The sequence below is a fragment of the Myotis davidii genome, unplaced genomic scaffold, assembly GCF_000327345.1.
Source record: "Myotis davidii unplaced genomic scaffold, ASM32734v1 scaffold189, whole genome shotgun sequence".
Classification (NCBI taxonomy): Eukaryota; Metazoa; Chordata; class Mammalia; order Chiroptera; family Vespertilionidae; genus Myotis; species Myotis davidii.
In genome coordinates this window covers 1519137-1546975 of record NW_006383017.1, presented here as the reverse complement: position 1 = coordinate 1546975, position 27839 = coordinate 1519137, and the positions used below count along the sequence as shown (strand labels likewise).

The 27839-nt window shown below is 47.6% G+C and overlaps 1 protein-coding gene across 1 annotated transcript in view; it reads left to right on the top strand.

Moving 5' to 3' along the window:
• FHIT (fragile histidine triad) overlaps positions 1-27839 on the top strand; it is a 239371-nt gene that overhangs the window by 193355 nt on the left and 18177 nt on the right. Inside the window, exon 5 of the mRNA XM_015558211.1 lies at positions 24119-24223. Within this exon, the coding sequence (XP_015413697.1) occupies positions 24119-24223 (105 nt within the window). The remainder of the gene's footprint in view (positions 1-24118; positions 24224-27839) is intronic.

Sequence of the window (27839 nt, the reverse complement as noted above, 5' to 3'; positions counted from 1 at the left end):
ACTTGTGCCAGGCTCACTTTGCTCTAGTGTCTAGGAGAGCTGTCTGCCACCAGAACTACGATTCCCAGCATTCCTGATGCTCCCTGTGCTCTGGGCTTCCACTTCTGGTCCTGGGGCTGCCATCAGAACTACGATTCCAAGCATTCTTGGTGCTCCCCACACTCTGGGTTATCCCTGACAAGGGAGCCACATCCCCCCAAGCTGCCGGCTCTCCCACTCTGCTCTGTGTATGCAAATTACCCGCCATCTTTGTTGGGTAATTTGCATACTCCTCATTGGCTGGTGGTTGTGGCATGGGCATGGCTTGAGCATAGCTGAGGGATGCTAATTTGCATGTTTCTCTTTTATTCTATAGGATACTAGAATACTAGTGCACAGCATTTGTGCACTGGGGTGGGGGTTCCCTCAGCCAGTCCTGCGCCCTCTCACAGTCCGGGAACCCTTGGGAGGGTGTCTGCTTGCCAGCTTAGGCCCACTCACGGTAGTCGGACATCCCCCAAGGGGTTCTTAGCACTGCCACAGAGGCAGGAGAGGCTCCTGCCACCGCTGCTGTACTGAGCGGCACTCCCCCTGTGGGAACACACTGACCACGAGGGGGCAGCTCCTGTGTTGAGTGTCTGCCCCCTGGTGGTCAGTGCGCATCATAGCAACTAGTCGTTCTGCTGTTTGGTCTATTTGCATATTAGGGTTTTATTATATAGGATAATTACCTTTATATTGTACTATAGAGGCCTAGCATAGAACATAAAATACCGCTGTAATCTATTTTATGATCCCCTGTGAACAATTAGAGGAGAATTTATAGCCATCTTCAGGTAACTCTGGAATTGTCTGGGCTAAGGGTAAGAAGGCAAAAATCTGAGGGAAGTAGGGCCAGCATATTTGTCTTCTTCCTTCCTGTAAGTGGTGAAGGAATAGACACATTGGGCCCAAACCCCTACTGCCTCACTTTCTGTAGCTTGGACTGGTCGCTGTGACCCAGTGAGCCTCTGTCATAAAACAATAATAATACCTACAGCTGTCATTGATTGACCCCTACATGCAAACCCTGGGCTGAGCAAGGACTTTACACACAGCAAGTGTACCCTGGCGAATCCCCATTGCATTCCAGTGTGCGCATGGTTCTCCATTTGAGGAGATAAGACTGTCTATAAAATATTGATTAAAAATACCTACTTTGCAGGGATACTGAGAACATTCAGTCACATGGCAGGCGAAAGCCACCAGCACAGCCTGCCAGCTGAGCGGCAATTCCACTAGTTAGTCCGGTTCCTCTTCCCATAGAGACGGGCACTCACCATGTGTCCCTGTGACCGTGCATTTCAGAATTCTGATCCTCTGATGGGGTGGGAACTCCCCAATTTTTTTACTCCTCACATGTTTACTTGAACACTGCAGGATGCCGGGAGGACAGCGGGGCCTGAACAGATGAGCTCACTGCTGGCGGGGCTGATGGTCAGCACTGTTGTGCGCTTCAGGTCCTGTTGAAACCCAGGTGTAGGAGAAGGACCTAGGGAGGGGCCCCATGAGGAGAGGCGCTGATTGGTTTCTTGGTGTAGAAGCGAGGTTAACCCAGCATGCCTAGATCAATACATCTAGGCCTTCCACTGTTCTATGTTAGTCTTTTTGGGCAATCTGAGTTTATATACAGAAAAAACTGAGGTTTTGAGCAAGTGATGTTTTCATACACAGTCTTTATGTCTTCGTAATATACCTTCAGACTTAAGTTCATGGTGATGGGGCGAATGTGGGCAAGTGTGGCACATGGGAGCAGCCCTCTCAGCTCCATTTTCAAATTGGCGGCTCCTGGAAACCAGCAAACAGTCACCAGAAAGGCGATCAAGGGAGAAAGCCCAGAATGGCTTGTGCACATGAAGGTTCGATTCTCTTGGCTCTGGCTCCCGGGGCCTGGCTTTCGGTGCCTGACGGGCCAATTGACCCTTTCCTTAACAGGATTTACTTTCCTGATCACATCCATTACTTCCCAAAGCAGCCCAGGTCAAGAACAGTACACAGGATGGCAGCTTCTTTCTAGAAATTTTTATGTCCAAGTTAATGAGCCAACAACCGCATGTTTCCTGAAGGCCAGCACCCTTGGCTGCTGCTCTGCGCCCTGGCTGATAGCGTGGTACCCCAGGCTCTTCGCTTAACCTTAGATCACAATACCTAACCCATAGCCCCTCCCCTTTCTTTCTACCAGTGGTGAAGTGCAACAGCCGTACATCATTAGCCACCTTCAGATATTCTTCATCAGGTTAAGTCCATTCAACTCCATGTAATTGTGAGGTTGGTTACTAACACTGGTTAGTGGAGATAATTAAAACAAAAGCTTGCCAGTGGATAGAGCGTCGGCCTGCGGACTGAAAGGTCCCAGGTTCGATTCCGGTCAAGGGCATGTACCTTGGTTGTGGGCACATCCCCAGTAGGGGGTGTGCAGGAGACAGCATATCGATATTTCTCTTTCATCGATATTTCTAACTCTCTATCCCTCTCCTTTCTTCTCTGTAAAAAATCAATAAAATATATAAAAATAAAATAAAACAGAAGCTTAACAGGAACCTCAGGTCTACAGCCAGGTCTATTTATTGTTTTGTAAGAGCTGTAGACAGGATTTAAGGTAAATAATAAACTTAGCTTTTTATATACAAGACCCTTATGACTCAACCAAAGCCCACTTTTCTGTGTAATAAACCTAAGGAACTTCCTACAAAAGGAGAGCCTGTCCTTGGGGTAGTCAAATTGGCCCCCGCTGCTTGTTTGTGCGAACGAAGTTTGACTGGAGCACAGCCATGCGTGTGCCCTGCCAGTGGCTGCTTTCACAGGGGGAAGCAGAGCGGGGTATCTGTAGCACAGGCTGTGGCCTGCAGAGCCTGAAACAGTTACTGCCCGGCCCTTTGCAGGAAAAAAAAGGCTTAACCCTCCCTTGTTCTAAAACAGGGATGAACTTTAAACAGCGTGCTCTGTGAGGGCAGGGGTCATGGCTGTTTTGCTCCTGTGTATGCCCAAGGCATCCTGGGTAATGTGGTCACTCAACAAAAGAAAGATGTTAGACTTCTCTCACTTTGGAAGTTTCCTTCACTTTTGTTCTTTATCCCCTCCCCTCCCAGAAGGATTGGAGTCCCAGCATATCATCTGTCTTCAGTCTTACTTCCTCTATTTGAGTTTTGTTCGCTTATAAACAAATGTTCTTCTTCATTCAGTAAATGCTGTTGATCCCCCTCAATGGCCCAGGCCCCGGGGCATATGGTGGTGAACAAGGCAGTTCCGGCCCAGGCATATAAGCCTTCAAAGATATGATGCTAGTGGGGAAGGCAGACAAAACAAGTAGACACACATGCACACAATCTCGGGCAGTGAGAGGAAATAAAATAGGGACATATGATAAAAGTATTTCCTAAGAACAGATGAATTTGGATTCAAATGTCAGAAAAGGCTTCACCAAGGAGGTGTCATTTCAACTGATAACGAAAGGACAAGAGGCGAGTCTGGGGAAACCTGGGGACATTCCTTTGAACTATTTATCTAGTAAATGGCATATATTTGTTTCATTTAGTTCTTTTTATGTTTTTGGGTTTTTTTGAGCATATTCTTTGCCTCCTCATTTGGCCTGTTTGTTTCTATGTAGTAGGTAAAAGGTGCCCCGTGGGGCCCAGTGGTGGAATCTACCCTTGTCACCAGAGCCAGGTGTTCCAGGGGTGTCCCCTGTGTGAACTATATGGTCTCCTGTTGTGATCAGACACACTGGCAGGTGAGGCTGGTCCCTGGCCTGGCTGGCTGCGAGGCCTGGCCACAGCTGCTGCAGGCGCACTGGTGCAGGGGCGGCCTTCAGTGTGGCTGGCTGCGAGGCCCAGCCTTGACGGGGCAAACTCACTGCCGTGCTGGTGCTGACGGAGGCCACCCCCCAGGTGTGGCAGGGCAGGAGCCACTTTGGAAGGATGCCAGCCTGGTGGGTCCTCAGGGAAATGCCAGGGTGGGGTGAACAGTGTTAGCAACTTAATGGAGGATGTCAGAAATGACGCCTGCTAGGGTCAGACCGATTAGGTGGGCAAAGAGTAAAGACAGTGGGAAAAATAGTGCCCCCAGCACGTCTGACTCTGGAGAAAGTTCCAACACACACCCTAACGTTACTCAGTGTATCACCTTCATGTACGACCCAGGTCTTTCAAAGTGCTCCCTCCGCACTGGGACTCGGAAAGAGCACAACCTTTATTTCCTACCGCCCTTCGTCTCTCCCAGATGCGAGCCCTGCTGGTTTTCAAAGCCAGGTGTCATGGGGGCTCCTCTTCCTGGCGCAAGTCCCCCAGCCCGGGGCTCAGACGCCTCACCCTTCATGGGGGCACCTCTGTGGTTGTGAGGTCCCTTCTCCCTGTGGGTCACCACATGTGGAGGGAGGGGGGCGGTCCTGGCTGGATGCAGGCTCTGCCTCCCACCTTCTCAATGTGGCTTTTCCTCTGGATCCATGGTGGTAGGAAATCTGTTCTGCGAGTTGCCAGGTCGTTCTCAGGGACCGCTCCTTCGTGTGCAGCTGTAGCTTTGGTGCCAATGAGAAGAGCTGAGCTCAGGATCTTCCCACTGTGCCATCGTGAGCCGAAGCTGGAAGCCGTGCCCCCAAATGCCAGTGTAGCCTGTCCATGAAATGTCCTTGTGATTGGTGCCCTGTCCCGCAATGAGCCTGTCTCCGGGTCCCGGGTCACTGCCCCGACGTCTGCTTCTAAGGTTGCTGGAGTGTAGCAGCTCGAGAGTGAAGCAAGGAGACATTCAGGAGGTGGTCGTGGTCATTCGGGGGGAAATGGGCTCTTCTTCGCATCCCAGGAGAGTCCCAACTCTTTCCAGGATTTTTGCTTGATGGACAGCCACTGTCTCTCCTCTGTGCTGGCACAGACACTCAGCCCCCCCCCCCTTGCACCTAATCTGTGAAATGTCCTATATTGTCATTTATCCCGAGTCTCTGTCACTGAGTCATGAGCCCCTCAAGGAAAGGGCCCTGTCTTGCCACTTTTCTTCCTTAGACCCTATTATGAGGTCCCTCAGCGTGTAATGGTGATAATGTGTAGCCATCTCGCCAGTGGAGAGAATAGGCGTCTCTGTCAGCCCATCACCTCGGGAACATGGGCAAACCAGAGCTTGTTTCCAAGGAAATTCAAAATCATAGAACAGTGGGAGCGGAGAAGCTGTGGCCTCTGGCCTGAGTGACTTGGAAACCAGCCAGGAGCGAGGACCATTCCCTCAGGAGGCACACGGAGCTTTCCGGCTCATTGAAACCCTGTGGGTACATGCAACCCTGGGCAGCCAATTCCCATTCATTGTCGAGGTCACAGCACCAAACTCTGGCTCTGTGAGCTCACAGAAGCATTAATGGGGTAATGTGCTCCATCACACAAATGGGAATCAGAGGCTATAATGGGCTTCATTATATCCATCTGTTCATCCATCACTTCTCTCCATCGCTCACCACTTCACTCCAGAAACGGAACACCCCTCACTAATTAGATTTATCCTAATCTCCTTTATGCGCCATCAATCCTCTCAGAGGCCATCTGTGAGTTTAGAGTTCAGACCTTTAAGAATTATGCTAATCAGTCTTTTTCTAATTTAAAGTGTTCATCTGATGGCCACAATTTGAAACTTCTTGCTGTGACAAATGGGAATTCATTGTGAGATTTTGTGCTAAGTTTAAACACCCTCATCCTCGGAGGTGCCACATAACGGGCCGTTTCTAAGAAAATCTCCAGCTGAAGAGTGTAGAACCTCGGAGCCAGCAAGGAGCGAGAGAAATGGAGTCTGCGTGGGGAGAATGTTAATTGGCGTGCAATTCGAGGAAGAGGTGATTTGCTTTCATTTGTAGAATCACAATGAGCGGTGCCTGAGCTAACATTTGCGAGTGGATTGTGTGTTTGGGTGGTGCAGCCACTGGCATGTAAAATGCAGAGGAGAAACAGTTTCCCGAGGCAGGCGCCTGAGGGCGAGGAGTGGATTTTCAGAGCCCTGGCCTCCCCTGGAGACGGCGGCCAGCCACCAGGGGCTGGTGGGGAAAGATAGCAGATTTCTGTGCAGTGGTTTGAAGCTGGGAGGAGAAAGGGCACTTTTGGACACCGCACAGTGGCATTCACTGTGGAGCCTAGCACCCCGGCCCTGAGCTGGGTAGTGAGTAGCAGTCAGGCCTGGTCTTGGGCAGTGGGAACAGAGCTCAGTGGAGAGGTTGGCGATGACTGCATTAATTACTCATTGAATGAATAAGCAGATGTGTCTTGACTGGGAATTATAGTCCAAGTAGCACTTTTCAGATGGAAAAGTACCCATGAGTCTCTTGCAGATCCTGTTAGAATTCTTGATTCATTCAGTCTGGGGGTGGGGCCTAAGATTTGGCATTTCTAACAAGCTCCAGGTGGTGTGGATGCCGCTGGCTTAAGACCACACTTGGTGCAGCAGGAGAGGTGAAGAGTTCCGGGGCACGAAGAACCAGGGCCAAGCCCTGCCCACCTATTGGCCAAATGACTTTCCTCAGTACCGCATTCTTTCAACAAATATTTATTGAACCTCTGTTATGTGCCAGAAACTGTGCTCAGTTGAACAGCTGGGACAAGCCAGGAAATGCCCCTGCTCTCCTGGTGTTTTTAGGATGGTGGCGCGACACCCAAGGAAAAAAGGTAACAAAGCAAAAATGAGTTATTGTAACTTGTGGTGATTGCTAGCAATACTAGCAATGGTGGCAAACATTTATTGAGAACCTACTGTGTGCAAGGCAGAATTTTAAAATATTCATGTTTATAACAACCGGTATCCCTGAGTTTAGATACAGAACCTGGGGACAGACATGAAAAGCAATAGAGCCATGACTTGGAGTCGGGCAGCCCAGCCCTGGGACCAGTGCCCTGGATCAGGGCGTGGCTGACCTTTCCTGGGAAGGGCCAGGCAGTAAACACTTCAGGCCTGCAGGCCACTCGCTTCCTGTGGCACCGCCTGCACCTGCCCGTGTAGCACAGACGCAGACACTGTCATGAGTGAGCAGGACTAGTTCCAAGGGAAGTTTATTTACCACAACAGGCCCTGGGCCAGACCTGACCCACGGGCTATACTTCGCCAACACTCATCCTGGATCATTATCCCAGGCAGCGCTTCTCACATTGTAAAGCAGCCCTGTCCCGTGTAAATATAATGTGAGCCACACACATAATTTTAAACCTTATTGTAATATATTTTTAACCCAAAATATTATCATTTCAAAAGGTAAGCAATATAAAACAATGTTAATGAGAGATGTTATATTCTTTCTGGCACTCGATTTAATCTGGTGTGTATTCTACACACTCAGCACATCCGCTCAGACTGTCCATGGTTTATGTGCCCAAGAGACACATGGGCTCCTGGCCCCTGGCCTGGACAACACACAGGGCTTCAGACTCACCTGGCTGAGCCTGCGAGTCTGTGTGTCTAAAGATCCTGATGGTGTGCTCTGTGGAGCAGCAAGGCTGCGGCTGCCACCCCCGAAGGGAACATTTTCTGATGAGACTGGGGGGCGGCCGGCAATAAGGTGGCCCAGGAAGGCTCTTTGAAGGGGATGTATTCAGGTTCAGACTCAGGGGGTAAGGAGGAGCTAGCCAAGAGAACAGGGGCAGAATCAGAAACTCTCTTAGATTAAGTGAGGCAAGTTGATTCCAATAACATGTTTTCTCTGGCAGTGGGTTCATTTAGATTTTTTTTAATGGCCATCTGACAATTACTTAGGTTTCAAAGTTTCCCCCAAAAATCATTCTGCTATTTCAGATAATTTCTCAAATAATTGACACAGACTGGCCGAGGCAGGTTTCCATGTGTTTTCCATGCATGCATCTGTTTTACCGCATAAGCCCAGGCGATGGAATAGTTAAGTGAGAAGAGCTGACGGTCAGTGGCAGCACCTTCTATGTTTGCACTGATCTGTGTTTTGCCTTTTCATTTACGTTTCCCTTTGATGAAAAAATGAGAGAAACGGAGAAACAAAAGAAACAGAAAATCTCCAGCACTTGTCGGTGAGAGAGTTGGGCCATGAGACATGCCATAGGAATGATAACTAAGTTGCTGAGCATGCTGTGTGCCAGACACTGCCGAGGCCCTCGTGTGGATTATCTCATCCACTCATTCCAACAACCCTATGTAGTAGGCATGCGTATACGTTATGGACTGAATTGTATACCTCCCCCCCCCCCAAAAAAAAGGTATGTTGAAGCCCTAACTCCCAGTATCTCGAAATGTAACCTTGTTTGTGAATAGGGTCTTTATAGAGGTAATCGAGTGAAAATAAGGTCATCAGGGTGGGCCCTCATCCAGAAAGACTGGTATTCTTGCACAGAAAGAAATGTGGACACAGAGACAGTGATGTGAGGATACCATGGGGAAATGAGGCAGAGCTGTGGGTGATGGGCTAGCAGTGAAGCAATGCCAGACACTGCCAGCTGACCACCGCAATCTAGGAGAGGCCCGGAGAGGACGCTCCCTCAGAAGGAACCAGTCCTGTCCACGCCTGATCTCAGAATTCTGGCCTGGAGAGCTGTGAGACGAGCAATTTCTATGTGTAAGCCACCAAGTCTGCGGTACTTTGTTATGGCCGCCCCAGGAGACTCATACAGCATGAGGTCCTCTACCCCATTTTACAGAGGCCTCGGCTCCGAACGTCTGTGTGATGTGTCCGAGCCTGCCACCCGGCAGGGCGTATAGTAGTAAAAACAGATTTGTGCCTGTAAAAATACACGGAAGCCTACTATTTCAGTCTAGGCTGTTGTTTATGTGAGAAACTGTCTTAAATAGCAGGATGATTTTGTTTGAGTGGAAACTTCAAAACCTAAATAATTATCAGATGGCCATTTTAAAAAATCAAAACTAACCCACTGTCAGAGAAAACATGTTATTGGAATCAAGTAAGCTGGCGGCGTAATCTGCAAATTCCATGTGTCCTGCTGTGGTCTCTGAACATAATTATCGAGCTTAAGTTAATCAAAATAATGCTCAGAAAATGTGGCCTGGCAGCCCGTGGTAAGTAATTATATATTCTGATTAAACATGTGATCCACGGCGAGCAGAGGCCCAGGAACCTCCATGTGCTGCAGACACTGCACATGTACAATTAGGGAGCCACCCAGAAGTGTCCACACTGAGAAGGAAATCTGTGGGGCGTGCAGGTGCCCACTGCACCCAGTGGAGGTCTGTAGCATCGCAGCAGGGCCAGCCCAGGAAGGGGAGGCGGCCAGGGGTGCTCACTGCTCACCACAGCCTGTGCCCCCAACTGTTGTTTCCATTTTCTCTCAAGTTCCTCTTTCGAAGGATGATTAGCTCTGGGACAAGCAGAGGTCATCTTTCTTGGTGATTATCCAACCTCTGAAACAATAAAATTGCCATTAGTGATGGGTCACAAATAAGGGTAGGATGCTGACCTCAAACATACCTTCATTTGTCCTTTGTTTGCTATTTGGTTCTCTCTCCAATTATGCTTGAAAGAGGGGAATACCATTGGGGTCCATGGGCTGAGACCAGGGACACTCAAAGTTTGGCTTCTACTCAGATTCTTTATAAGTTTACTATATTACAAAAATGTATTAAGTAGATATAGTTGAATTTCAGGTTGATGAGATGCTATTTTGTTCTGTATCTCTCTTACAGCATATGTCTCTGCTCTTGCATTAGTGTTATAACAATCGTTTCGAGAACAAACTCTTCTTTGAGGCTAAGGATGGCCGTAACTGTGTTGGCCCTCTGAATATCTGATATGGGTGTTTATCTGGACAAGAAGTATTTAGTGAACACCTACTGTGTGCCTAGTTCTGGTTGTATAAAGTCAGTTGTGAACTAGATGCAGGCCACCCCTATTTTTAAATTAAGGGTCCTTTTTAGTAGAGAAGCAAGACTGGAAGGCTCAAACTATTCACTTGACCTTCCTGGGCTATTGTTTCCTTCTCTGCAAAATGGGGACAACAGTATTGTGCCTCTTGTCTGTTCAAAGTCGATCCAGTGAGAGCCCATGTGCAAAAGTGCTCTGATTCAGAGACTTCATCTTAGTCTCCATCGCCCAGCAGATGTTCAATACTGTCCATGAAACAGAGAAGGAAGGTTGAGGGAGCGGCTCTGGAGGCCCACCATCCGCCAGCTGTAAGATAAGATCGCATCTCCGAGCCTTACCTGCCTTGCCCGAAAAGGGAGATGGCAGCACCAAGGGCTCTTAGGAGGATTAAGTGAGATCATTTCTGTTCCAGAGCCTGGCAATTAGCGAGCACTTAATAGGAATCCATTAAGAATAACAGTACTATTAGAACAATAATACGATTATGCTGTCATTATTCTCGGGCTCCCATCCTTCCCTGTTTCACTTCCCTGAAGCAGAAGGGTCCCTGCCATTGGAATGAAAGCCTTGCCCCTGCGGCCGGGGACAGGGGCCTGTTTCCCATAGAGCAGCATGTTTCTCACGCTTTCGCTGCTGCTTGCCTAAACCTGACTCCTTTTATCAGTAGACAAGCTCTCTCTCCACCCGAGGCCCAAATAACCATTTGCAAAGTGAAAGGACAGTCAGTGGTTGGTTTTGCCTTTGGGGTGCCAAAAAAATTAGTTTGTCTGGTTTTTAAAATTTTTTATTTTGGCATCTGATTGACACAGTCGGAACAACTAATTAGGAACACTCGCAGATCTTGGACTGATAAATTGGCTGGTAAGCCAATTGGAGTCAATTATTGCCAAAATCAAAAATTAAAGAGCTAGAGGAGCAGATAGCTTGGGAATTAATGGCTTTTTCCAACACTCTGTTTCCTACCTAAATATCAATCAGCAGACTGTCGTCCCCAAATGGTGGGCCGCAGAAATGGAGCTAGGGCTTCAGAGCCCTGGAATACAGTCTCAGTGTAGGAATTGGCGCACACACAAGAGGACTGAAAGAAGCTATAAAATTTAGGAAGCATGTGAAATTTATATTACTACTGCAGACGTGTTTATTAAAATCCAGCAAGTATTACTTTTGCTTCAGAACTAGGACATGAGAGCAAATTTATGGAGAGAAGAACGTTTGGATGACTGTCTCACAGACATAAAGCTCTTAAGGCAGAGCAGTTTTAATTAAGAGCAGCATCCTATGTGAAGTGTTATACCCAAATAGATCCTGGGGGGTGTGGGGGGGTGGCATTCAGTGGAGGGATAAATCAATTTCAGACATCTGGAATCCAATTAATAACGTCAGTGCTTTCACATGCAAATGCTACCGTGCAGTAATCCTATGGAGGTTCTGCAATGGAAACGGGATTTTCCGCAGGGAGGGAAATTGCAATCGTCCTATGTGGTGATCCTACATGTTGCCCAGAGATGTTTGTGTCATCTCTCCTGCCGTTACATAGCCATTGAAGTGATGTTTAATGACTAACGAGCATCTGCAAATCAGACCCTCGCCCCTGGAGCTTTCAAGCCAGGGCACACGTGTGCCGCGGAGGCAGGATGGCAGGAGGGATGCCCCAGGGGTGCTCCGACTGGAGAGCGTTACAGATCTGCATCAGACACTGAGTCTCTGAATGAGCATTTACAAAAATATTTGTTTTGGGGCCTTTAATGCGATCCCTGAAATTATAAGAAACTATTTTAAAGCATTTTGATCTTTTATCCTTTCAAATCAACCAAATAAACTTCTTTAAACCCTTTGGTGACACTGAGATGAGATTATTTAAAGGATTAGGACACTTAAAAAAGATTTTTGTGGGTGTTTAATTCATACAGATATAACTCTCAACATTAATATTTTCAGCTTTAATGAGAATATCAAAGATACTAATATTTAAAATTCAAGCCATATATATGTGTATATATATACATATATATGTATATATGTACATATATATACATACACGCACATACATAATCCAAGCCTAGGAGAGAGATATATATTTATTTATATAACATATTATTTCTATTTGTATATATCCCTATTTTTATATATTTATAATTCATATTTATATTATGCATATTATTTATTATGTGTGTATATTTATAGGCATAAATAGAAGTCCCAGGCTTGGCTGTGTCTACTGTGCCTCTTGAGCCTCTTGGTAATGAGTAATTGGGAGGTTAGATGCACAGTAGGAGGCAGAAAGAGGGAGGGCATCTCTTTTTGGGCCTGGTGCTTTGAAATGGTCACAAGCCTGGCAATGCACTTTAACTTTTCCCCCGTGGTGAAGAAGTGAGTTTGCAGTTGCCTCATATCTCTGTTGTCTGTGCTGATTTCTGGGTTATGGTCACTTCTAGGGTTTTTAAAATTGAGCCAGCAATAAGGAAGCCTCAGTTTCTTTCCATTCAATATTCTGGCTTAAAAAATAAAAAGATGTTTGAGATCCCATGTGACAAAGTTCTGCTGCCACACATGGTGAGCTTAGCGTTTCAGCCACATCCAGGCTTTATGTCTTCATTAAAGAAGGTTTGTAAGTGAAATAGAGAGAGGCGTTTGGAAGGTTGGCTCCTAATTTGTTTGTCAGCTCCCGTGGGCCAAGTTCTTTGAAGGGCATGGGAACAGCTCCCTGCGAAGTGAATGTGTTTGTGAGGGGGGCAGTTTTGTAACCGAGGCAGAAGGAGTCGGATAGAAAGAAGGAATCATGACCATCAGAGGAGTGGAGTATAGATTTCACATCAGTCGTTTTTCATCTGCCAATACGTGGTGCCGGTGCCAGGCACTGGTCGGAGGGTGCTAGGGTAGCTCGTGTAGCTCTGCCAAACATATGGTGAACATTGGAAAGAAGTTTGCGGGGTCAGCCTGCTCCACTGTGGCCACCACTTGTGCAAATAGCTTGCCGCTCACCTGCTTTTCTGTGGAGCTGATGTTAAGGTGAGGGAATGGCCCAGGCGCAGAGCCATGCTGGGCCAGCTGTTCTGGCTGCCTCTCTACCTTCTCCTCGAGCACCTGGACATCCTGTGTCTCCACAGGTTATCGTTCTTCTGAGCCTAAAAAAGTAGGTGCTTAACGAGGGTGATGTGACCAAATGAATCACTGACCACCATTCTCTTCCAGCCTCCAGTGCTGAGGAAGGGAGGTTCACCCTCACCTCTGTTCATCTCTTGCCCTCTCTTTGGGCACTTCCTCTCTCTGCTCCAGCCCCTGCTCGGCAGGCAGCTCATGACCTCGCAGATACTGTCCTTCCTCTGATCCCTCTCAGCTAACCGCCACCTCCTCCGAGCAGTCTTCCCTGACCACGCTGTCTCATTGGTTCTCTTCATTGTTCTCTCTCATGGTGGCAATGGATTCGATTACTTGCAAATTGCCTGCTCTCTTGCCTGGAAGGGAAGCCTCCGGAGGGGCACCAGGCCATGTCCAGCTTGCTCCCCACTGCGCGGTGCAGATGCAATACCCTGCGCCAGCGCCTGGTAGACACAGCACTATTTGCTGAACAACTGAGTGAGTTCTCTAGAGAAACCAGCTTCCGACGCTTGGGGGAGCTGTGCTGTATGTGCCCCCGACCTAATTCAGCTTCTCCCGGGGGGTCTATCTGCAGGACTCAGCCTTGCTGCCTGCAACATGGCGTTGAGCGGAGTCTGAGGCTGTTTGTGGTGGGGTATTTTGGGTGGCATGTTCTGTGTTGGCTTACCTTTGTGCAGTGCAGACATTCCGCCGTCCTGAGGAATTGCTGTAGTGCCCGGATCCTGCTTCTCAAGTCCTCTTAGTGCCTTCGAAAAAAGAAGCCATAGTGCATATGAAACAAATGTTTAGGAGATGGAAATGAAACCAGAAGTTGGCCCTTTGCCACTTCCCTTTCCTCATTCTGACATCTCTGCAGGAGTCAGGGCAACACTTGCTCAAGCACCGATATCCCAAACACAGCGAAAGGCTCACGCAATGCAACTGGCCAAGAAAATTGCTTTTGGAACCAGTGTTTCCCTCCCGAAGTTTGCTGCGTCACAGCCCTTCCTTTTAGAAAGGCTTTCATTTCTCGGTGAGCATCTTTGCAGAAACGGGAGGCCTGAGGAAATCAAACTGGTAGAAATCTCTAGTTCCTGACGCTTCACCAATTTCTTACCCATTGAAAGCGGGGAAGGGTCAGGGAGGCTGGAACTGGAACCTGGAGCCTGGGGCCTAGGCAGGTGCTGGTCAAGACGCTGCTTCCTGAAAACTGCCCTGACCTGGAGTTGCCTTCGCAGAGGAGTGAGCGCCAGGCCCTGCCCCTGGTGGGGGCTGATGTCTGTTTGTGAATTAGCTTTTCTGTTCTGTGCTGCTTTGTCAACTACGCTTTCTAAAATGTCAACCAAATGACGTTCCCAAGAATGTACAGAGCGGGTCCAGCAAACGATATTTCTAATCCCAACAAATACTGTTCCTAATTAGCCTTGGGATGTAAGTTCCTGAGGCTCAGATTTTCACCTGGAAAACAGTGAGTGAGTCGGGAGGGAAAGTGCTGCTGGGAATTCTGCTCCCAGGGGTCAGGCACAGCGAGCAGCAGGGATAGGAAGATGGACAATTCTGTGATTTGGTGATTTCTACTATGAGCATCGGAGCTAGGCAGGAAGGAGGCTCTTTGCCCAATTAACTATGTTGGGGGCTTATTATAATTTGAGGAGAACGAGCTCCTGGGTTTCTGCAGCTGATGGCTATAGCAGTGGTCAGGCTCTTGCTGTAAAGGGCTTTCCGTCTGAAATGCTGAGCCCAGGGATTAGGCAGCTTAATCTCATCCCTCGCAAACATGAGGCTCACTGGTGTAAGCCCTGAAGGAAATGGCAGCCGTGGAGTGTCTTAGGAGTAACTCCAGATGGCACTTCACTCTGTGCAGACAATTCTCAAATGCACTGACTCCCTTGTCCCCCACATTCTCCCCAGCCATAGTCTAGCTTCCAAGTCCTGCTCCTTAACCGCCTGATGTCTTGTAAGAAAGCTCTGAATGGTGGCCGCCAGGAGGCAGTGCAGCAGGCCTTTCTTTAACCTCAGATTTCAAGTCAGCCTCCCTGCTGGCTCCCCTGACAGGAAGGGACTCATTTGATGTTTTAATCAAAATCAACTCTGCGTAGGACCAGAAGCCAGGGTTGCCCTTTTCTGAGCTGCTCCTAGCAAGCTTCCGATGGAAACCTGCAAATGTTAATATCCAACCAATTAAAGTGATTTTCTGATGGCAGGCATGAGCTGCCCGCCTTGGTTTGCACAGGTTTTATAGGTTATACAGTATAGGATGCTCTGAAGACCTTTCTCAGTACAGTCGACTGAGGAATATCTGGTCCAAACTGCGATGAGGGCAGTCTCATTTGCTGCTTTGGCAATCGGCTTGACAATGTGATACTTTAATGTATAATTGGATAAGCACTTGGGTTCTGTTATAGTACAGTGGTTTGGCATAATTATTTTCCAGGGCTGTGATTTTCTCGTTAATAAATACTTTGGGGGGTTACAAATTCTTAAACATCAACACTCTATGCTCCTTGAAAGTAGGCTGCCATTAATTAATATAAGAGCTTATTTCAGCATTTGGGCCCCACTGGCAGCGCTAAAAAGACCTTTGCTTTTACTCAAGCACGTTAGGCTGAAGCCAGAGCTTTGGCAACTCATCAGAGGATGAATGCTGCGATGATTACCTGAGCTCCTCTGGACAAAGGGCAAAGACCTGGGCTTCGGAGTCTTCACAGTGACCAGGGGGAATTTGATTGCACTTAAAGGTCTCACCATCTAGCAATCAGCCTGGGGTGCCAGTTCATCAGATCCCGCACACAGAGTTAGAAGAAAGGCCATTAGCATATTTTTGCACAAAGAAGTAGTTGAATAACCTCAGGGTTCTAAGGAAGCGAAGTGGCAGCACAATACCTTTTTGTGTTTTTTGGTATCAAGTGAGAGCATGAGGGGATTGATTAGGCCCCCAGGAAAGCCCAGCGTGGGGGACTGTCTGCTCAACAACCGACAGTTGGAGAAAAGTCTGGTTCTAGGGAGGAAACTCATGCAAAATGGATGCTGTGCTTGTGAGAGAGAGACAGCCTCCAAAATCATGGCTTATTTCTCACCACCAATCTACTAGCAAATGGTCCAGGAAGGCTACAGGGTCTTGGGACTGTGAGAGGCACAGGACGGACGGGAGGCACAGACTTTGCACTAGCTCTGAGCAGCCTTGAGCAGGGGAGCTGGGATCCGTGTGTGCTACACAAAGGGCCAGGAAGGCAGTGATCAGAGGCATAGGTCTGGTCTTAGGCGACCCCTGTGAAAGAGTCCTTCGACCCCCAAAGGGGTCTTGACCAACAGGTTGAGAACCGCTGGTCTACGGGGAGGGACCGAGCCCCACTCAGGAACTGCTCATGTTGCCGCTGACTCCATACCACACAGGTTTATGGGGCAACGGAGCACCCCCTCGTCCCTCCTGCCCGTCCTCGCCCCTACCACCCAGCTCCTGTCACTTCTTGTCTGGCTGCCACTGTCTCCCTCTAATTCCTTCTCCAGCCAGGCCACCGTTTAGGAAAACTATTCTCAGTCCTTCACTCCTCTGTTTCTACCCCTTTAATATCTTCTTCACACCAAAAGTAAAATCCAAATTTTAGCCACCTCCACAGGCTGCAGATGCTGTTCCCTCACTCTTCTCGCCTGTTTCTCCACCACCGAGCTCCCTTCTCCCAGCTCATTGCTCAACAGATTTCTAATTGTTTACTTCTCAGCTTAAAGTCACCCTCAGTGAGGCCTTCCTCCACACCCCACCCCAAGTTCGCCACCCCCGCAGACCACAGTGCTCTGCTTTCGTTAGCACTCTCACAATATGACATTATTCTGATGTCCAAGATCTGCCCCCAAAATTGGGAGCTTCCTACAGGTCAGCCCAGTCGGAACAACCCCCTCCTTGTGTTAGAAGCCCCTCGCTCAGCTGCCCTTCCCACCTCTGGAGCCTCCTAACTTGGCTCTCAAAAGCTTTCCAACTAGGTTAGCCCCCTCCCAGCATCTTTCTGTTTAGCAATGCCCATCTCACTCATAATTAACCATTTGGTGTCTCCCTTCCCTACCTGGGTGCCCCATGAGGACAGTAAAGGTGTCTGTCTGGTTCAGCACTTTAGGGCGGGGCCTCCCCTAGCACGGCAGGGACAGAACAAATATCTGGTGTATTAATATGTGGTCATTAATGCCATGTTTAATGCCAATTTCCCACATTGTTTTACTTTATGTTTTTTAATCAATTCTTATTTTTAACTTAAATTTACAAGGAAATTTGAGATGATAAATGGGAGATAACACTAAAAATAAACATGGTCTAGATGCCCTGACTGGTTTGGCTCGGTGGATAGAGCGTTGGCCTGTGGACTCAAGGGTCCCAGGTTCGATTCTGGCCAAGGGTATGTGCCTTGGTTGCGGGCACATCCCCATTTGGGGGTATGCAGGAGGCAGCTGATCGATGTTTCTCTCTTATCAATGTTTCTAACTCTCTATCCCTCTCCCTTCCTCTCTGTGAAAAATCAATGAAATATATTTTTAAAAAAATAAATAAACATGGTCTAGACCAGCCGTGGGCAAACTACGGCCCGTGGGCCGAATCCAGCCCATTTGAAATGAATAAAACTAAAAAAAAAGTACCCTTTTATGTAATGATGTTTACTTTAAATTTATATTAGTCCACACAAACACTCCATCCATGCTTTTGTTCCGGCCCTCCGGTCCAGTTTAAGAACCCATTGTGGCCCTCGAGTCAAAAAGTTTGCCCACCCCTAAGAGACAGAAACCTCTTACTTTCTTCTAGAGTCTGGGTGGCTCCACCCTTGTGTGAGACGTCATGTGGACACCACATTAAGGCCATGCTAGTACCAACTGAGACTTTCTTTTGATTCAGGGAGGAAGGGAGAGATAAAACCACCAATGATGAGAGAGAATCATTTCATTGATCAGCTGTCTCCTGCACGCCCCCCACTGGGGATCGAGCCCACAACCTGGGCATGTGCCCTTGACCAGAATTGACCCCGGAACCCTTCAGTTCACAGGCCAATGCTCTATCCACTGAGCCAACCCGGCTAGGTTGAGATTTTTTGATTAATCAGAAGAACTGAAAGATGATGGAAAAGGGAGCAACTTTCTCAGTAGGCTTCAGAGCTGTTTGCAGCTTTCATTGTAGACTGGAGGACACCTTTGGGGGCCTGGGGTGTGTGTTTCATCTTGAAACACTGGAATGTTAAGATTTCTTAAAATGGCAAAGAAATTTCAGCTGTCTTGGCGACTCTCATGGGTGATCAGGCGTGGCTGGAACTCCCTGTCAGGATCATGAGGGAGAGCAGTGCCAGTGGTGGGTGAAGCTGCCATGGGCACAGGGGCAGGAGGGATGGCACACACTTAGCACCCATGGCCATGAGAACCCTTCCTTAAAATCACAGTGCGCATCCTGACTTTTTAAAGTCAGCTCTGGACCCCTGTCTAAACAGAACCATAATCCCATAAGACATGGTTTATTTAAGCTCTCTGCTCCTTGTGTTGTTTTGCAAAACTAGTAACAATGAGAGATGTAAGTATATATTCAGCCACTTGCTTCTTGAAGAAGTGGCTTAAATAGTCCCTCCCACCCACACCTTTGAAGATAGTTTGGCATTTTACTACAGATTACTCCCAAATTCTGAGAAGTATTTAAGTCACCATGAATCATTCCTCGCCTGTACTCCATGACCCAGCTATTATAATGCCAATAGCAAAGGCACTCTGAGCATTGCCCCCGGGACTCAATTATGACCCACGTGTCTCACAATTACAGCCTCCGTGCACAGAAAGGCACAGTGTCCAAATCAACACACATCACTGCCATCAGAAGTCCCGTCAACACCTCCTCCCCCGAAAATCCTTTCAGGCAGATAAAGTGGGGTGAGCTGTCTAGAAATAGAATTCCCTTTGAGGAGCCATCACAGACTTCATTCTGTTGAAGGTGAATAAAGTCTTGGGTACGAGTTTTTGCAAACTTTGTAAAGTTGGCACGTGAACCGAGTATCTGTGAGAACAGTGTTAGCTGTTGTTGTCGCACAGGGAAAGGATGGAATCTGTGTCACGTCGGCCATGGCGCTGAGCATTTTCATAGCTTAACTGTGTGACGGAACCCCAGGGGGGAGAGACGGATACCACAGCGCATCGAATCCCCCCACCTGGAGGAAGGGCTGCTATTCTAAGTGCTACTAAGAATGAAAAAGTAAATTAGGACACCCCATCAGTTTTAGGACATGCTTTGATTTTAGAGATGTTAAAATGTGAAAAGCAGTATATCTTAGAACCGATAAACTATGGCTTTTAAACAGGGCTGGCGGTTTACTCTGAATGTCATGCAATAATAAGGCCTGGAGTAGACCAAGTGGTAGCCTTGAATTTGATCATCCTTTGGACATTTTTCCTCTGTCTTTTCTAAGGTTCACTGCTGGGCAGGTTTGGGAATAACCCCAATGCCGGAGGCTCCTTAGATCACCCCGTCACCCCATCACTCTTCATTCTAACACGATTTCTTTGTGAAACTAAGTTGACTCTCCCCCTCCCAGCATGTTTCCACTTGGTAATGCCCATCTCACTCACAATTAACCATTCGGTGTCTCCCCTCTTTACCTGGGTGCCCCATGAGGACAGTAAAGGGGTCTGGCTGGCTCAGTGCTTAAGGGCAGGGACAGACCAAATATCTGGTGTATTAATCCATGGTCACCGCCTGTCCCTGCAGACAGCTAAAGGTAATCTAGAAGTTTCATAGGAGGGAAGCCCCTGCATTAAAGCTTACCCAAGGCAAACAGTGCCTTTCCATAAGCCATTGCTTAGGATCATAGGGCCTATCCCAGTGAGCCAAGCAATGGCTTCCGGCCACCAGGCTCTGCGGTTGCCTCAGGAAAGCAGAACTGACTCCAAACCACAGCATGTTCATTTCCAAGTCACCTGGGTAGCTCTTCCAGGACCTTTCCCAGGGTCCCTTTTCCTGCAGAGACCAAAACTCCATTCTAAGGCTTCTGAGCTAGATCAGTGTCCCAGGGCTGCTGGCATGGCCTGTGGCCCAGGCTCTCCTCTCACAGGGCGCGTGCAGGACAAAGCAGGCTGCAGCGAGTCCGCAAAGGACACCCTCAAACCTGTTGGCAGGGCCACCAGCAGGAGGCTAAAGACAAATGCTTCAGTTCCTTATGTGCAAGGCTCTATCTACCTACACAGACGGTTTCCCCCAAACGTACTGCCTCTCAACAGTTAAGTGCATCTTAGCATTTGCCTGAGAAATTTGAAAACAATTCCCAAACCCAGGCTGCCGCCAGACCAATTATATGGGAATCCCTGGGGAGGAGCCTGCATCAGCAGTTTTTAAAGTTCTTCCCGTGACTCCCGTGAGCAGCCAGGGTGGAGCATGGTGTCTTTTTTCCTTCTGCTTTGTTGTTAGACACAATGTATAAACAAAAAACAGCAGAGATCCTCCTCAAAAAAAACAGCAAGGAAGGAGGAGGTTCCAGAAACTTTTTTAAAGTACAAGACAGGTTAGTGCCCAGACCAAGGGCGTGGGTGGCAGGCCACAGCCGCAGTCAGACTAAAGGCTCCTCCCTCTCCTCAGAGCCAGGACAGCCCCAAGGAGCATCTGGGCTTCCCCAGAAAGGCTTCCGCCCAGAGATGGGTCTTGCCGCTTCCCCCCTTGGGGAATCGTGTGTACCAGGGTCCTTGCTATGAACCTACAGATGACTTCATTTGGAGCCGTTTCATCAAGTGCAAAGTCAAAGTGGAACGTCGGGGTATCCAGACCCTTTACTAAGTCCACTTCTAACTTGGGCTCATGTAAAAGGGGAGACACTTGCTAGAAACAGAAATCACATCTATGTCTTTCTTGTCCAATCCTTGTTTATTCCACGGGTGTTTCCTAACACAGACGCATATGCTGTGCTCTTCGATAGGATCAGCAGAGTAAGTGGATGACCACCCAAAGCAGCCCGAACATCTTTCATCATCTGGGCAAAGTCCCCGTTTGGAAAGCTGTTGTCATACTCCTGAGCTCGCTTTATTCTCATTTCAGAGTGGGCTTCTTCTCTTCTCGCTCGTTCTTTATCTTCCCCATTGCCTTCACAACACTGAGCTCACAGCCTCTGCACACTGACCTCCTCGCTGACCAGTGTAAATGGCATTTCAGCCCCTGCAGGGCAGGAGTTCCTAGGGGGGCGGTAGCCACTGAACGCTGCTGCGGGGACTTGCAGGGGCAGCTCCACTCCATTCTCCTGAGTGGGGAAGTGAACCACTGAGAGAGTAGACACCGGGGAGCGGCTTCGGAGACCTTCCTCTGGAGCAGGAACTGTGGATTGACTGATGTGCGTGTTTGTTTCGTTACATTCACCTGCCAGGGCAGATTATCCTTCGGGTGTAAGGGAAGACGCTCTAAGAGTTCTGGGTTTATTGCAGCCACATCATCAAAATCAATCTGTTTGCTCTTTGTGGCACCTCCTTCTGTCCACTCCACTGAAACACAGGCTTTCTCCAAGTCCCAGTCCTTTCACTGGCACTCTGACTCAAGCCACGACTGTGTTGGATCTTTTTGTGGAGACAGGAAACAAGTGGGCCTGCAGTGACCAGTCCATCAGGCCATCAGCAGGTGGGCGGGGAAAACACATCAAACGGCAAGAATCTACAACTCTGCTCACCCTCCAAAGTCCTGAGCGTGGACGAACTAAAGGAAGCCACAGGCTTGCCTTGCAGCATTCAGGAGGGAAACCTCTCAGTTTTAAAAACCACGTACAACAGAGCTTTGCAAATATGACTAGTTTTTGTTTTATTTATTTCCTATTTTCCGTAAACAACTTCTAAGCGTTGGCACAACGTTGCCATCTGTAAGGCATATGTCAATAACAGACGGCCGCCTAATAATTAGAAAGTCATTAACGTTTGCCAGCTCTAAATTATTTGGATTCATCTGGTATGATCCACACTGATGAGGCCACTTAGATGCTTGATTTCTGTGTCTTCCGATGGCGGAGCCAGAAGTGGGGAGACCATATTTTCCGAGCTTTGCATTGTTCTCTGTCATCCTACTGAATTGTTACCAGATGGATTTATAACAGATCTGAAGCTGGTATCACAATGAAAATTAGTTCCTGAGTAGAAAAATGGCAATGCAGTTTGACTCGCCTGTAGCAATTGTGTCAGATCTGCCTCTGCAAGGGCGGAAATGACTTCTTAATGTGGTTTTCTTCCACGAAGGAGAATTAAATCTATGTGGCAAGATGTAAAACCAGGGTGCTGGCAGCCAGATTCTGAAGGGAAGATCCATGACCCTCATAAACATATCTGTGGCCTGGTTATATGCTAATGGACCTCATTTAGGGGAAGGCTTCCCCCTGGGTGGAAAGATAGCTCAGCTGCAGAGCTGGGCTATTGTTACTCACTGTTTTCCTTCTGTTGCAAAGTTTGCTCTCAGATAATGGGGCAATTTCTCCATCTGCTGCCAGCTGCCAGGGTGGGGGTCTCTGGGTCAGATTTAGAGTGATTTGGCCATTCACTGAAACAGCAAATCCCACTATTTTCGTTGGTAGAGTTTTTGCTGAGTCAGCAAGATTATTTTAGAAGGAGCGGAATTTTGGGCAAATGCACCTGCTGGGTGGAGCAAGGTGTGTAGAACAGTCTATGTGGGTGGCCCTGGAGTTCCTCAAGGATGGATTAACAGGCAAAATCAGTTGTTGGGAACAACACTGGTGCTTCCACTGCCTCGCTAGGTGATCTCTGACAGGAGAATGCACCCCTGGGGACCTCACCTTCTTCCTTGGCAAGATGAGCTCAATAGTTCCTGCCTTGTATATGGGTTATTGTCAGGATTCAATGAAATGCAAGATGAAATAATACATACCAAAGGCACTGCCCTTCACATCCTAAATACTAACCATCATTGATGCTGTTAAATAATTTGCCTCACTCTCCTCAAATGGCTTAACACAAAATACCACACTGCAGTCTGTGAAGAAGTTATACCTTCAGCATTTTGTGGTGTATAGAGTCTCACACAGGAATAACGGATTTAGTTAATAAAACTGAATTGCAGTAGGACATTAAGGGGAAAATTGAGCTGTTCAAATGGAGAGTTCTGAGAACAGCCCCTCTCTCTGATAGAATGGAAATGTTATCCACTCTATATGTAAATCTGAGACATATACAAGATATTTTTTAAAGAAACATGGGCATCTGAAGAGGATTTTTAAATGATTCAACTAAGATCAGTAGTTAATATTTTGATGTTTCCTAATTTAATTTTTTACTGTTTACCTGCTTGAAGCCTCTTTTAATAGACATACTCTTATTTCTCACTCTGTACTTATGGCCCTCGTATTAGTACCGTAAATGTGCTTGGGCTATTTTGGTTCACTGAACAAAACTGCTCAAAGCTCGTATAGAGAGGCTAAGGCACAGAAAGTGGTAGGTAAATCCAGGCCAGATGAGAGGAATGATAATGGCAGGCAGCAAGCTCCATGCCTGGTAAGTGAAATGAATGAATGAATGATGAGGGCTGAAAAAGAAAATTAGCATCTTGTGGGGGTTATACATGGCAGGATGCCCCCTCAATCTGTGACTCCTACACCCAATCCCGGCAGACAGTTCCCAGCAGAGAACAGGCCCTCCTGTGTTAGGCAAAGAGGCAGGGTGTGAGCGAACCTCAGCATAATGCTTGCCAATTCCAAAGAAATAACCCGAGGGCTGGCTGTCAAAGACGTGGGTGGATTAGGATTTACGGGCGCGATGCGCCGGCGGTGGCCAGCCAGGGAGATTTTCCACAACCCAGGCCTTTTCAGCACAAGGTTATACAGAGCACAGAAAACAGGGCATGCTGCGGGAGGGGGCCTGCTTGCACATAAGCGGTGTGAGACCGAAATGCTAGCTAGCTGTTTCTCTGTCGTTTCTTGACTGAGGAGCTGGCCAGTCCACTTACTGATGGCCCTCATCGTGTTCCCCGAGGGCGAGAGGGGAGGTGGAGCATGGGAAGGGGCCCATGTTCTCACACACCAAACAGCAGCCTAATATGGTTATTCTATTGCAAATGCTGGAAATGTGATTTTATACATGAAACCACCCCATATTCAAATTTTGGCAACCAAGGCAATGAAAAGACACACACCCACATCTCCCAGCCTATGATTTGCAATTCTGTTCAGTTGCCCCGAAGTACTTGTTCAAGGAGAGCTCCAGGATCCATTAGAGCTAATTCTGTGTTTTGTTTTTTTTCCAAAGCTCCAGACACATGACAAAGAGGGAGCGGACTCCCCAGCCCTGTGGAGATCAGAGGAGGAAATGGCCGCAGAAGCCGCAGCGCTGCGGGCCTACTTTCAGTGGCAGGTAAAGGCACCACCTCCTCCCCACAGAGACCCTCCAAGGGCCTCAGGAAAGGGGCTCCCTGTGCAGGTTGGGGATGTAGAAGAGCAGCTGCACCAACATTCTAGGCTGGTGGCTGCAAAAGACAGAGAAGCCAGAGTAAGGAAAACCCGGGTTCCTAAGGCCTAAGCCATCCTGTGAGTCCCCTCTCCTGTCTCTTCTCTTCCTGCCAGCCCACCCTCACCTCTCTCCTGCTTCCTCCTCTCTGATCCTGCTCTTCTCCAATCCAGTTTTCACAAAGCAGCCCAAGATAGTTTGTAACTCTAACCTGATCGTCTAAGATAGCGGTTCTCAACCTGGGGGTCGAAGGACCCTTTCACAGGGGTCGCCTAAGACTATCGGAAAACACATATATAATTACATACTGTTTTTGTGATTAATCACTATGCTTTAACTATATTCAATTTGTAAATATAAATATATCCTGCATATCGGATATTTACATTACGATTCATAACAGTAGCAAAATTAGTTATGAAGTAGCAACAAAAATAATTTTATGGTTGGGGGTCACCACAACATGAGGAACTGTATTAAAGGGTCGCGGCATTAGGAAGGTTGAGGACCACTGGTCTAAGAGGTTAAAATCCTTTAAGGGAGTCACAGCATCCTTAGGCTCAAGGCCCACAATTCCCCTGTCCATCTGACAGGTGCTGTGGACCAGCTGTGTCCAGACCAGGTCAGCCACGCCTCTACTCCGGCTGCTGGCTGGTAAATCGCCCTTTGCGTTTCCATGTAGCTTTGGCTGCTTGGAAGCTCAGGCCACAGGGAAAGGCCAAGGTGAGAATGATGTTTTGCATTAATGGTATTTAACCATGAGAAGATCATAGATTTCAGATGCTGGTAGAAATCTATAGCCAAGCTCCTTCTAAGAATGCATATAAACACCAAAATTTTATATAATGTCGAGGGGATCATGGATCTTCTGAAATTAATGACTAAATAGGGTTGTCATGAAATATTGGGATACATACACCTAGATGAAAAAATAATTTGTTGTTTAATCTGACATTGAAATTCAGCTGGACATCCTGTATTCTATCTGCCACCCCTGTTAAACCTCCTTACATTGTTTTTTTGTTCATCTGTTTTCATGTAAATGTGTTTATATTATAACCTGTTGAAATACGTCACGTACTAATTAAATACAATTAGTGGACAAATACTAGTAGCAACTGAATTATATAAAACGGAATCAACCACTTAGTGATCATGAATTTTGGCTAGAAAACGCATTCATTTGTTTCCTTTTTACTCTGTAAAGTAAGCCCTTTTCAGTTAGTTTCAAGTGTATGTGCACTTGATAGCTCCCCCCTTCTCCCCCTTTGAAAGTGTTCTGATTACTGGAAGATGCAGTTTTAACTGCCGCTCCTTCCTTACCATGGGCGTGCTCAGGCCCTTACATTCTAGAAAGCTGATTTCATTCCCCCAGGCCACTGGCTTGTCAGCTCAGCACTCGATTGCCTGGAGGGACAGAGTCTAGTGCTAGCAGAAGCTGTCTTTGATATATCATTCTTACCCGTTCACCTCCTCATTTCTTTCTTTTTAGGATCAAGCTAGTTTACCTAAGAACACAGGCCTAGGGGCATCCTGCCACCCTCCTTCTGTCCTCTTCTGAAAGCGAGTGTGTCATTTTGGAATGTCCGGTCCGAATGGGGGAGCATGCCGCAGAGTCAGCTTCCTGGGCCGGCTTTCCTTCTGTCTGGGTTCCCTGTGTAATGGCAAGAAAGCTCTAGGCTTTCCCCAAGGCTTGCTGCGTGGGAGGGCTTTGTCTTACCATGTGCTCCTAGATACTTCAAGAGGATTAGACTGCTCACCCAAGTTCCCAGTATGCTTTGTCCCTTTTTGCTTCTGTTTTGCCTTGAGGCCTAGCATCTCCTGCCTCCCAGGTGAATCCTGTGCCTTGGAAGTCTCACCAGAAAGGTTGTTACCTTAACTTTTTATACAAGCGATTGCACAGTGTGTGAGTTTTTTAATTAACTAGCATGAACTTCTCTCTTTAAGGGCTTTTGTTTACAGACCAAACAAATCCCCTCCTGTTTTCTGGGCAGTAGGATGGGTGATGAGGGTTGCCCAATAGACACAACTAGTAAACATCATTTCCTGTTGTATAAGGGGACTACATGTCCCTCTCTTTACAGACAGAGGGGAGAGGAACCGTTTTGTTTAGGAAACCTGCTCAGTGAGCTGATCCACCTGGCTCTGTGACACCTACCCCCCTCTTTTGGAAATGCATCTATACACCCAATGTTTATACAGGGTTAAAGAGGTCCTTGAACTTCTGAATCTGTTAATAAATTGGGCTGTCATGCAATGTTTGGACATACCCATACTTTAAAGACTAACATGACTCCAGACCTGCTCCAGCCCCTAGGCCAGTGCTCCCCAGGTCTCTGACCAGGTGCGTGGGGGAGATGAGGCACATGTGGGAAAGCTAGAGTCAGCTTCCCTAGGGAGTAGAGGCCCTCCTGTCCCTGGTGAGAGGACACCAGGCAGGAAGGTCTGCACCATGCCCATTGCCTCCCACGGGGACACTCAATGTCCTGGCTGATTGGATCTGTTTGCAACCACCCCTTCTCCTGGGAGGCCAAGTGTTTAGGGCTTGACCTTAACACTCTCTTTGCCATTAGTCTTCCTTAAGAACACACACATGGCAAAGAAGAATGTGCAAACTATGGCCAGAGATGCCCTAAATAGGAAAATGGACTACAATAGGCAAAGAGCTGCTCTCTGCTGAATGTTTGGTATGGAAATTCCTAGCAAATCATTCAGGCAGTAGCAATCCTGTTCTATATCTTTTTTTTCTCCCAGTTTCCTTTTTTTAACTTGAATGTTATTGTTGACACTATTACTGATGTCCCCATTAACCTCCCCGCTTCCCATCACCATACTGTTTGTTGTCTGTGGCTTATGCATCTGTGTTCTTTGGCGAATCTCTTCACCTTCTGCATGACAGGATTGCCATAGGACCACAAAGATAAACATTCCAATACTATCAACTGTTTCCTCAGCCTCTTGAAGGCATCTACAGTAGGTTAGTTCGGGAGAAGAATTCTCCTGATCCTCCACTACAACCTGCAGGAGGTTTCAGCCTCTTGAAGGCATCTACAGTAGGTTAGTTCTGTAGAATTCTCCTGATCCTCCACTACAACCTGGCCCTTCTCTGTGTCCCTTGCCTAGCAGAAAATTACTTTGAACTGCAGTTTCTTAAACAATAGAGGAAAACAGACCTTGTCTGTGCCATGCAGAGAACAAGCCAGCTATCTAAGAGTTGCTGAATGAAGCTGCTGCAGTTGTCTCACTCTCCACCTGACAGCTCCCTGATGAGGTTGGCAATCCCTTGGTTCCAGGAGCTCACTACCTGCCCTCTGTGTAGGTGAAAGGATGCGCTGCCTCCCCGCACATCGGGCCGAGTGTGGGAGGAGGCCTCTGCCATTGCTCTTTCAGTCTGGGTTCTAAATCACATTGGATGACAGAGGGTCTGCATTCTTTACCTTATCTTATGCCCTTCCTGGATAATCGTTTGTTATTTAGGTACTTAATACTAGGTTTTTCTGCCCCTACAAACCCACATTACATT